This window comes from Barbus barbus (genome assembly GCF_936440315.1).
Source record: "Barbus barbus genome assembly, chromosome: 10".
NCBI classification, from domain to species: Eukaryota; Metazoa; Chordata; class Actinopteri; order Cypriniformes; family Cyprinidae; genus Barbus; species Barbus barbus.
Genome location: NC_136738.1, coordinates 29,408,743 through 29,420,862, shown reverse-complemented (window position 1 = coordinate 29,420,862; position 12,120 = coordinate 29,408,743). Strand labels below are relative to the sequence as shown.

At 36.9% G+C, this 12,120-nt stretch overlaps 2 protein-coding genes across 5 annotated transcripts; both read right to left on the bottom strand.

Annotated features, from left to right (window-relative positions):
• Nucleotides 1-288: 288 nt before the first annotated feature.
• cxcr2 (chemokine (C-X-C motif) receptor 2) lies at nt 289-2,848 on the bottom strand. Of its 2 annotated transcripts, none has more exons than XM_079426950.1 (2): nt 2,676-2,848; nt 289-2,217 (listed from the first exon to the last, which is right to left on the bottom strand). In XM_079426950.1, exon 2 carries the CDS (start codon nt 2,193-2,195, stop codon nt 1,167-1,169), a length of 1,029 nt encoding a protein of 342 aa, XP_079283076.1. In that variant the 5' UTR covers nt 2,196-2,217; nt 2,676-2,848; the 3' UTR covers nt 289-1,166. The 2 variants fall into 2 exon arrangements, with proteins under 2 accessions (XP_079283076.1, XP_079283077.1); XM_079426951.1 differs by having other exon boundaries at nt 394-2,089; nt 2,676-2,821.
• A 3,601-nt stretch (nt 2,849-6,449) lies between these two features.
• Nucleotides 6,450-11,601, bottom strand: LOC306876391 (C-X-C chemokine receptor type 1-like). Of its 3 annotated transcripts, none has more exons than XR_013784818.1 (3): nt 11,228-11,601; nt 9,023-10,201; nt 7,498-8,890 (listed from the first exon to the last, which is right to left on the bottom strand). XR_013784818.1 is itself a non-coding variant. In XM_079427506.1 (2 exons), the coding sequence occupies exons 1-2, from the start codon at nt 11,232-11,234 to the stop codon at nt 9,120-9,122; spliced, it is 1,089 nt and encodes a 362-aa protein (XP_079283632.1). In that variant the 5' UTR covers nt 11,235-11,601; the 3' UTR covers nt 6,450-9,119. The 3 variants fall into 3 exon arrangements, 1 of the variants encoding a protein (XP_079283632.1); XR_013784819.1 differs by having other exon boundaries at nt 7,499-8,890; nt 9,026-10,201; nt 11,228-11,597; XM_079427506.1 differs by having other exon boundaries at nt 6,450-10,201.
• Nucleotides 11,602-12,120: the final 519 nt, after the last annotated feature.

The following is a 12,120-nucleotide window of genomic DNA, read 5'->3' as shown; positions in this document are numbered from 1 at the left end:
TTTCAAAAGCACCTTTTCCTGTTTCCATTTCTCAAGACTTTAACTATGCAAACCAGATCGATGACGTGCCACATAGACAGGTGCAATTGTATCTTAACACCTAGTCAAAATAGCCATTAAAATTAATTTAATATAATTTAGAAGATAAAACCTTAGACCACTTTTACAGTTTACCCATATTTTGCATATCTGTTTGTGTGTGCATGATGTTGTAATGTTTTTTTTAGGGTTGTGCTCTTTGAAGGAGGAAAACAGGTTGCTTCACTTCTCTCTGTTTTTTTTTTTTTTGTAGCGAGGAAGTGGAGACGTTAGTGAAATCATATCATTGCCCGACCTAGAGCAGACTGATTACTCAAACAGAGTTTAATGTACAAGTGTGAGAGACATATTTTTCTGAAGCAACTTTATTTACACACGTGAAGCCAAAACATAATTAGCTTTTTACATTATTTTAGAATAAGAACAAAAATAGCAAGTCCTGAAACAAGCAATTTAATAAAACTTTTCAAATGTTTGTGGTCAATAAGATAAAAAAAAATCTTTGAAATATGTTTCATGAGCAGCAAAGGAGCATATTAGAATGATTTCTGAAGGATCATGTGATACTGAAGACTGGAGTAATGATGCTGAAAATTCAGCTTTGCATCACAGCAATACATTACATTGTTAAACATTAACTTTTTGTTTAAATTGTAATAATATTGTACAATATTACTGTTTTATTGTATTTTTGATGAAATAAAAGCAGCCTTGGTGAGCATAAGAGATTTTACCAACCCCAAAATAATAATAAAAAAAAAAAGCAAAACAGAAAATCTCTACTTCCATCTTTTTACTAATTTCTGACAAAATCTGAAACCCCTGCAGAGTGTTTTTCACAGATCATTTTGATATGGACACAGCGTTCAAAACACAAGCTTGACGTGTTGCCTCAAACCGCAGAAAAAAGGTTAAAGATCATTATCATCAGAAGAAAACAAACACACTCTTATCTATACTTTTGCATCTATAATTCTACAAAAACAGAACTTGTATTAACCTGTCTTAAACTGTATTTTTACGAAAGGGAGGAGATAGTAACGAGATAACATTTCTGGCTAAACTATTTCTTTAACAGTATAGCCAAAGAGGAAGAATACATATAATTTTAAGTGGATAACAATTGACTACAGAGTCACTGACATTTGCCTAGTGCTTCCAGAGCTATAAACAGATCCCACTCGATATTTCGACATTGTGTCTCTCCCCAACAGGCCTTTCTTAAAGAGAGACGTCAGGAGCTGGTTGCGGAATTTCTTTCCTATGAAGGCATACAAAATGGGGTTTATTGCACAGTGGGCAAAAGCCATTGCCTGTGTGATGTACAAGGCCACGTCTATGCTGTCCCTCAGCTCACACGTTTCCATCACCCGGCCGCCTCGCATCAGGGTGTCTATTAACTCTAGGATATTATTGGGCAGCCAGCAGATGATAAAAGCCAACACGACAGACAGGATGACCCGCATGGCCTTCTGCTTTTGGCTGTTGCGTGTGCGGCAAAGCGTGCACATGGTGAAACCGTAGCAGAACATCATGACAGCTAATGGCAGGAAGAATCCCAAAGCGTGGTGGAGAATCCGTAAACTCATCCTCCAGCTGTCCATGCTTTCTGCGGTCAAATTGTCATGACATACATACTCCTCCATATATCCAGACATAAAGGCCTCGCGATTCACTATAACGGGCAGGGACAATAAAAAGGCACATAGCCACACCAACGCACACACTATACCAACCAGATGGCGTTTTTGGGTGAGGAATTGAGTTGCTTTCACGATGGCCAGGTACCGATCAACACTAATACATGCCAGCAGGAAGACACAGCAGTAAAATGTGGCTTCCTGCAAGCCTGATATCAGTTTGCACATAAATGTGCCGAACATCCATTGGCCGGTGTGAAGGTAAGCAGCCCAGAATGGGAGAGTCAAGGCAAAGAACAGGTCGGCGATGGCCAGGTGCATCAGGTAAACGTCTGTAGATGTCCTGCGGTTCTCCATGCAGCTCACCACGAAGATCACCACCATGTTGCCCAGCAAGCTTAGACAGAAGACTATGACATAAACTAATATCAAAACCGTTTGGTTTATATACTGCATGTTTTCTGAGCAGGGAGTGACAAAATCAAGGTATATGAAATCTGGAGTAGTAGTTTCCATGTTTAAGATGTTTGCCTGTCAACTGTGGGGGGACAACTTTATTAGAGCCAGCATATTTAGATATAAATCATCCAAATGATTCATTTTCAGTCAAAAGTTTGGACATTGTGTACAATATGTAATTTATGAAATAAATAAATATACTCAAATATTTTGTGTTATTTTATATAGTTTTAACCTACATTGAGCTGTATAATGACATTTTTTGTCTTTTTTAGAGCTGCTTTAAGTTATTTTCTTGTTTATTGCTGTGAATCTGCTTTGAAACAATCTGTATTGTATAAAAGTGCTAAAAGTGCAAAAATAATAATAAAGAAATGAGTTGATGTGTCTTAAATTTTGACGTATTATATGCATAAATCAAAAAGTATACTTAATTCAGTGAAATATTTCACTTGAAGTCATAATGTCTAATCCATTAATCTTTAATTAAAAGCTGAACAAACTGTCAATATATAGAGCAAAAGAGTATTCTCTTACCGTTGTATCTTCTGTGATTTTATTGATTGACAGTGCTCAGGTCTGGCAGTGTGGGATTTAGGGACCATTCAGTGAAAAATTACTCGATACTAACTGTTAATTTTCTGAGAACGACTGGTTTGATAACAACTGATTATTACTAGCCTACCCGTCCCTTTCCTTCCTGTATGAATAATCCAAAAATGACGTAGAGCAGAGATAACATCAGCACCTTGGTTTCACAAGAGAGTTAACCAATAGTAACAGTAAACTGGCAGGGGGCAGGGGCGGTGGGGGGATGTGAGGGGGTCTCGGTGGGGGGGGGGGGGGGGGGGGGGGGTCTGGGGTTGTTTAGTGACTATCCTATTAATATGACTGACTTTATATTTAATGTGAATTTAACATTGTAAGTTAGGCTACTTATCATAACACTTTCATTGTACAGAAAGAGAGCAAAGAACATTTAAAGAGCAGTTTCACTGACCGTCTAGAGTACAAGCACTCTCAAAAACTCCCATTAAAATCACTGAAGCTGTTTACACTGTGAAATGAATATCTTACAGATTCAAACACACATCTGCACTTTGTTGTTTCTAACGAGAAAATTCGCCAGAAAGAGGTATTCAGTCTGCTGCAAGCAAGTAAAGAAAACACCAGCATTTTAGCGGTGACTCGTCTGAACGTCTCTGATTGGTCATTGCAATCATAAACTCAGCAGAATCTAATGCGCAGTGCTGTACTCATCTGTCTCTGGCTCAGGGCCAGACAGCCAAAGCAGATTTGAATTTAATGTTGAGGATATGATGCGTTTAACTAATCACGCTGGTGTGATTGTATCAAATATAGAAAATATTATTTGGCTATTTTTTGTCTTTTGAAAGCTGCATTCAAAATCCACTTGGTTCAAAAAATCTGAGGGGGCACGTGCTCCCTCACTTTGAATGGGCTTGATGCCTCTGGTTAAGGGTATATATTTTTTCATGTCTATAGGGCTGATAGTTGGTTGAATATTTCACTGTATTGTTCTTGTTTGTCACCGGTTGCTGTTCTAACATACCATAAAATTATCTGTTAAATGAGTGTGTGTTACATGTTAGTGAAGCAGTCACAATGAGCTTGTTTTATAGTAAAGCAGATACAATTCGTCTGGATTGTGACACTTGTCTGTATTCATGGTAAAACTGCTGAAATTGTGTAGGCCTATCTAAGACATTAATATGTGGTGGTCTAAAATGTGTTTCTTGGATATAAAAATGAGTCGAATTTTCAAATATGTTGGTCTATGCAATTTTTTTTTGTTTTATGTAATATTATTACTCTGCCATCTCCATTCACACAGAACGCATACTCCCATTCAACTTAAATACCTTTCCACAGTTTTTCAATGTAAACACGATGCTAGATGGATGTCTTCAAACACTGCGCTCGAGTCTCACATCCTTGTCATTGCATTCTACAACTTTGCGCTCAAGTTAAAGTGATAGTTCACCCAAAAATGAAAATTACCCTATGATTTACTCACTCTCAAGCCATTCTAGGTTTATATGACTTTCTTCTTTGAGACGAATACAATCAGCGTTATATTAAAAAATGTCCTGGCTCTTCAAAGTTTTGTAACGGCAGTGAATGGGTGTTGAGATTTTGAAGCCAAAGAAAGTGCATCCATCCATCATAAAAAGTGCTCCATACGGCTCTGAGGGGTTAACAATTACCTTCTGAAGCGAATGCATTTGTAAGAAAATATCCATTTAGACCCACTAGAGGTGGTATAGCCAATCACAACACACTGGGCCAGCTAACCAATCAGAGCCCATCGTGTAGTTCTGAGGGAGGGGCTTAATAAAAGCAGGGAAATGATCAGTGCGCTAATCAGAGAAAGGACATAGCGGTGTAAAATAAAGGTAAATTATGTGAAAAATAATGCTTTTTTTAACAAACAAAGCATTAACATGTTACATTGCACCCCATAAACACAATCAAGCCTAGGAAAAAAACAGTCACCCACTCCTCTAAAAATGATTCAACTTTGTGCTTTTTTTATTCCACTGACTTGCATCTCGCATTTTTAAAGGTGCTGTATGCAATTTTTTGACTGCATTAAAACATAAAAACATCATAATACATTTGCAGATATTCAGAAAACATGCTAAGTTCACATAGGCTATACTTGTTTATCTTAAAAACAATGCTACCGCCAGTTATTCTATTTTGAAAACATACCTTCCATGTCGGAATGTCTGTTTTTGTTTTAGTCTATGTGATTCCCTCTCACCAATTCACCCCCCCTCATCATCCCAGCTCAAAGCATTCTTGTGTTACATGCCACTCTGGACTACAGTTCCCATCATCCATTGTACTGATTACGCACACACAGCTGAATTCAATCAGACACGCTTTATAAGCCTTGGACTTCCTCACTGCTGACTACGGTTTAGCATCTGTCACTGTGATAGCTGACAGCTACTTTATGGAGCCTGTCTTAAGTTTTCTTGGTCTAGTCATAGTCTTGCCTGTTTTCGACTCACATCTGTGTTTTGGATTCCCCGTGTGCCTGGCCCTGTTTTGGATGTTGTTTGCCCCAGCCCGGACTATTGCTCGTGTTTACAGATGACCTCTTTTGTCAAGCCCTCTGGATATTGTTAGCCGTCGATTGACCATGACTGTTTTGGATCACTCTCTTGCTTTGCCCTCAATATACCTGTTTGCCATGGTAAGAACCTTGCCTGTTTTACGACCATGTCTCTGAATAAAGCTCTGCAGATGGATTTGCACACTTCCTCTGTTCCTTCCGTAACAGAGAAAGAGTGAAGGGAGGCTCTAAAGGCAGTTCAACATCGTAAACATGAATTCAAAGTTCCAGCAGGTAAATCATCATATAGAATATTTAGCAGTATGTTTAATTCTTGTAATTAAGTACAGTATATTTCCCTATAATCACTTGTCTTGACACTAGTAATGTATAACACATTCATAATATTTAATACACGGAGCCGTAGTACACTGACAAGCTATGCAATGTCGCTTTCATTATCGCTGATATATCGCCTCCGATAATGAACGTGATACTGCGTAGCTTGTCAGTGTATTACGGCTCTGTGTATTAAATGCCGCTCCAAGGAACCGGCTTTACTGACGAGATGTGCATGCAATATATCGCCCATCCCTAATCTGAACACTTTATATATATATATATATATATATATGTATGTGTGTGTAATCTGACTTTATTTATTTTTTTTTACAGAAATTTTGAGCTGCTGCATGAACTTATGCATGAACATTAATCAAACATATGAGGTGCGACATGTAAAATCGTTTCTGGAGATTTTTTGCCCTTACCTAAGCCACACACCTTCTATGTAGATATCAGAGAACAATTTAAAATACTGTATCAATGCATTCTATGGCACCTTTAAAACTATATTAATAGTAGGCCTATGAATAGTTGAAAAATGTGTTCTAAATGAGTTGTTTATTAGCATATATTATAGATTTATACTGTATATTGAATTAAATGTTTAATACTTATACTTCAATTGACGATGAGCCAGAAGCAGGCTCAGAGAGTGAGGTAGAGCCCACTCTTATCAAAACATCTACAATAAAGTCTGGAATTATTACAGAGTGTGCTGTCTTCTCTTTTAGCTGTATACTTGTAACAACTGGATAATTTGTATTAACATGCCACTGCCCCTCAAAATGTCTGTGCATGGCCCTGCCGAGAACAGTACAAAATAATAAACCGAGGCAGTTTGTGACCCTTTAAAAATTATAATTACTTAAATTTTTTTTTTTGCAAAGACACTTTTGATTATTTACAAACCCGACTATTTTATTCATTCGCCACTCCTCTGTCTCTGAATCTTACAGTGTCACTGATTTGATAAAACTTTTATTAGAAGATTTATGAGCTTTTATCTTTGATTTTCTTAATGTTTTAACAGATTGTTCTCAGTGATACTTACTGAACTGATTTGGATTCTTTAAATCACAGGCAGCAGCTTCTGAAGAACTATTTCATATTTTTAGCCTTCATTCCTTTAACAGATTTATTAAGATGAAACTCTTTCAGTTCCTCTTCTGTCAACAACACAAAAACTACAGCTGACCACCGAGATGAAGAGAGTTCGACTTCCTTTATTCTTCCAGATTTCAGATACTTGTCAGCAGTTTTGGGGGTAACGCATTACAAGTAACGCGAGTTACGTAATATTACTTTTTTTCAAGTAACTAACGTAGTAGCGTAACGCATTACTTTTTCATTTACAAGAAAATATCTGTACAATACAATCCTGTTTAGGCCACCCATTTGGCCAGCAGCGGTCCTGCATGGGCCTATTTATTATCTAGACCTTCAAGAGTCATGTAAATTAATAAAATCTTAAAAAGTCTTGTTAGCCAAGCTAACATAGTTTTTCAGAAATCTGACTGAAGACTCTTAAAGAATATTCCACTCATAAACATTTTAGAAACCTGAGATATAATTATTTAAATTAGAGTTATTTTTTCTATTGTTTGTGACCGACACTGAGATTATATATTTTTGGATATCAAACCAATCCATATGCAAACGACTAATTCTGTGACTCCACTTTAAGTTATACTTTCAGGCTTCTGCTTTCAAAAACTGAAACCTATAATAAATGAAAAATGTGCCTATGAAACAAAAACTCAGCTGTAACAAACTATATTTAAAACGAACTACAAATAAATGCTATCACATTCATCAAATATCACATATCACATGACACTAAACACAGAAGTGACCTCAACCGCACTCGTGAGACATTATCTGACTGATCATTTTATTTTGCTTGGCTGACAGTATAATAAAGAGACGTACAGGGTGTTCATAACATTTTTATTTTTTAACTTACAAAAAAGCATGAAAATCGAACAGTCCATTATAATTTTTGTGTCATTGCATCTGTTCAAGGCTGACAAACCATTACACCACAAATACTTCATGAGTTCAAAAATACAATATTCCTCTCCAGAGCACCCTGAATGAAATGAAGAGTAGCTTTGATGGACTTTATAAAGAACTATTTAAAGTACTATTTATAAAGGAAAAAATACAAAGCATTTAGAAAAACCTGATATTTATTTTGTTTGCTCTACATCATAGTGCATATTTAAAACATGCACATAATCTCTTTAAATGAAAACCTTTTGCTTACTGACCACATACAGACCAGCTGCCTTGACAAAAAGACTATAAAAAGCTTTTGAGTATGTTGTGCTGTAAGCGATTTTGGCTATTTTGCTAACTTCAACCACACACTTCTCCCCGAACCAACAGCTTAGCATGCTGCAATAGCATGTGTTTGCTTAATATCAAGTCAAAGAGTTCATCACCCTTAAGTCTTTATGATATCGTGGCATCTCAGACAAGTCGGGTCCATCCATCAATATAAGTCTATGGTGTTTCTCATTTGCATTACCACCCACCAGGTAAAAATGGCAAGTTTGATCGCTTTGAAAAAACTTATTTCATGTCCATAATGCAGAAGTTACATTACATTTGTAAAGATTTCCCCACATGGTTTTCGTAATGGGTTCACAAGAACTGACAAACAGAAAGCTGTTTGGTTTGAAAGTGACTTAAACCCAGTATGAGCTGTGCATCACACAACGCTACACAGACAGTGGAACTTTTTTGCCTGTTAAATTTGATGGAAATTTCGCTATATGACTTTTAACGTTAGAGGTTTTATTGAAATCACTAACCCACTGTATGAGCGATAGTAAAAGGGATTCTTTAAACCTCTAGAAGTTCAACCACGCAATAGAGTACTGCACATATGAAATTTTGTAGGCCAGAAACTGAAAACAAGTTAGAATTTTACCACTTGCCATTCCATTGTCCTGAAGTCAGTGAGGTTTTTTAATAAATTAAATGAGGTCTGTCATTAACACAAGCTCAATATATTTTATTCTACAACATTAAATACATCAGTAAAACCCCCTTCAAAAAGTTGTTCATTTGTGAAGATTATCCTGATGAACAAAATGTGTCAGAATCATAAACTTTTGATGGTCACAGAGCTTATTTTCTGCAATAATTTAAAAGTCAATGGAAAGAGTTTTTGGTCTACAAAAATACGTCATCATTGCAGTACTCAATTCTCACCCAATCGTGAATGTTGTTCTTTCTGACCAATAGAGGGAGCCAATGCATCATGGAAATTAGCCTCTACAACAGTCTCGAACTCAATTCCTGGAGGGCCACAGCTCTGCAGAGTTTAGCTCCAACCCTAATCAAACACACCTGATCCAGCTAATCAAGGTCATTAGAAACTTACAAGAATATGTGATTTGGAGCTAAAATCTGCAGAACTGTGGCCCTCCAGAATTGAGTTTGAGACCACTGCGCTACAGCAAAGTGTTGTTCTAGTTCAAGCGGGCAAGGAAAGGCACACTAAATGTCTAGAGGTTATCATACACTGATGTCCATTGTGTAGCTCACAGGACGCTGGAAGTGGCTTCTGAGGTCAAAGAAGAAGACCTACTAGATCTGGAGCCGGAGAACCGCTCCAGAACTCCCTTTCTACGGAGCATCTGCAGAAATCTTCTTCTGAACTTCTCTCCCACAAAGGCGTACAACACCGGGTTCACGCAGCAGTGCAGAAGGCCAAGGTTTTGAGTTGTAAACATGGCGACGTCCACCGCCATCCGTGTGAAACAGCTGAACTTAACCACTTTGGCTCTCAGGAGGGTGTCAACCATCGTGGAAACATGGAAGGGGGTCCAGCACAGAAGAAAGGCCACAACCACAGCTATGATGACTTTCATGGCTCTCTGTTTCTGGAAACCGCGCGTACGCAAGAGCCGCTCCACTGTGATGCTGTAGCAGATCAACATGACCACCAGAGGGAAGAGGAACCCGAGCAGATGCCTCATGATTCGCGTGGCCAGTCGCCACTCTTCGGCTTGATTCGCCTCAAAGCGTTCTGCGCAAACGGTCTGCTTGGAAACTGTCTCAAAAAATGCTTCGTTGTAGAATGATGGCAAGGAGAGCACCAAGCCTAAAACCCACACCAATGCGCAGGCGACTCCGCTGCACAATTTTCTCTGAGCCTTCTGCGACTCCATAGCTCTGACAATGACCATATAGCGATCCACGCTGATGCACACCAGGAACAAAATGCTGGTGTAGAAGTTCACTTCCTTCACCAGGCAAACCAATTTGCATGCAATATCACCAAACACCCAACCGTGGATCACGGAAACTGCCGAAAATGGCAGAATCAGAGCCAGTAATGTGTCGGCCACCATCAGGTTGAATAAGTAGATATCCGAGGTGGAAAGCAAGTGTCTGTTGGAGGCGATGACCCAGCCTACGATCAGATTCCCAGGAATAGCCATCAGAAAGATGATAACGTAGAAGACGCAGAATGCAATGTTGATGGCATCTGCCATAGTGATGGCGCAAAGCAACGTCGTCTCATCCACGACAAAATCAGGCAAGTTCTGGAGATCTGTGTAGTTGAACTCTTCATCGTAGAATTCACTGAAGTCATCAATATTAAGAGAGCTGTTTGGATCTGTTAGAAAAGTACAAATAGAAATTATTAAAGCAATGTGTGTTAAAATATTAACATTTATAATCATTTCATAAACAGTTTTTTTTTGGCAAGTAGCGTAGTTTAGTTTAACTATAGGATGTTTAGGGTTGAGAAGTTTACATAAAAACACACAAAACAACAACAAAATCATTTACTTTTTTCTTTGTCTTTACTATTATTTTTATTTTTTTGAAATTCACAATAAAAGACAAGAAAAGCACTGCCCATATAACAGACAGTCAAATAAATAAATATTCATGTTACATGACATGCTACTTGTTATCCGTTTGTTTATAGAATCAATCAAATTAATCAAGTTTTTTTCCTATATCTATGGAAAAATACAAGACAAAAGGCACAAGAAAAGCACTGCCCATATGTCAATATAAATAAATAAATAATATTCATGTTGATGTGCTACTTTATCAGTTTGTTTAGCATGAATGAAATTGAATAAAAGTTTGTTTTTCATTTCTTATAACTAAAAAAAAAATTTAAAAGGCACAAAAGCACTGACAAACAAACAAATAAATATGAATGTAATTCAATATTCTAACTGTTTTTTTTTTTTTGCATTTACCAAATGGGTAGTTAGCATTTCATATGTTTTCCCACATCTGTGACATATCTTAAACTATTTTACTATTAAGACAATTATAGTTAGAGTACTTTAAATTTAGCTTTTAAGGCATGCCTTATTTATTAGTTCATATTAAGTGAGCATCTACATGGACATATTTGTACATTTAAAATTCATTCTCATACTGCAGGACTGTATAAAATTAAACAATGAATGCAAAGGGGGATTAAATATTTTGTGGGAAAATTTTAAAAGAAATGGTGAAAAGTCACAGCACCTAAAATATACATTCTCATATACATTCATATAACGTTTTTAACCTTTATAACTTTTTTACCGGTCAAGCATTTAAAAAAAAGTTTTGAAAATCAGATTTCAAATGATTGCCTTCTAAATAAATGATAAAATTAAGATATTGGACTCACCAGTCATTGTAAAGTTTTTTGGTATGGTGCCATATGAGATAATCCAGAGGATGAAATGTCAGAGTTGTGTGCTGAAGGCTTCTTTATACCCTTTGAGGGGATGTTGTTATATCCTGTTTGCCTAACTTACTTCAAGATGCTCTAATTTTTCTACTTATTTCTCAAAAATATCTTCACAGTTCTCTGTATCTGGAATCATCTTAGCATTTTTTTGCTTTCACAGGAGACAAGCTGATATGCTTCTAATATCTGAATGAGATGCAGAAGATGTTTGGTGATGTTGCTTTTATGTGGCTACAAGAAAGCAGAAGATTAGAGATTTTAGCTGGAGAATTTGAAACATCCTAATGGTCACATGATCGTTACTTGTGTTCAGTCTAAGAGATAAACATGATCAAAACACTAAAAGTGAAACTAAGAATCATGCGGTCTAAAATCATCCAAATATATTTGTGATATGAAGTCATGAGGCTATATTCTACAGTTCATAACCAAATAAGTGTGAATACCTTTGGCACATTTGATGAGAATTTCTTTTACATTTAAATGACAATAATAAAAATGTGAAAGTGCAACATTTTTGAATTTAAAATGAATGACTGGAATGTTTTTGATACAGTGAAAAAGCATGACGTTTATAGTCATCTCTGACGAAAGAACTATACTCTTTAAGTAGAAAACCTGACATGTGTAATATGGAAGTGATTTTTCAACATCAGAGGAAAGATGTCACATGTGAAGAGATTTGAGGCCAGACATCCTCATTTACCCACATTTATCCAGGAAATTGAACAACTCCGTCCCGCTGGGTTTGTCCTGAAGATGCTGTAAACAAGTGTCTCACATGAGAAGCAGCCAGTTTCAGTTCATTAGCTATTTTTAAATGCAGGTGT

Excerpts from the sequence above, each read along its gene's own strand:
- cxcr2 (XM_079426950.1), bottom strand. The coding sequence starts at position 2,195 with ATGGAAACTACTACTCCAGATTTCATATACCTTGATTTTGTCACTCCC.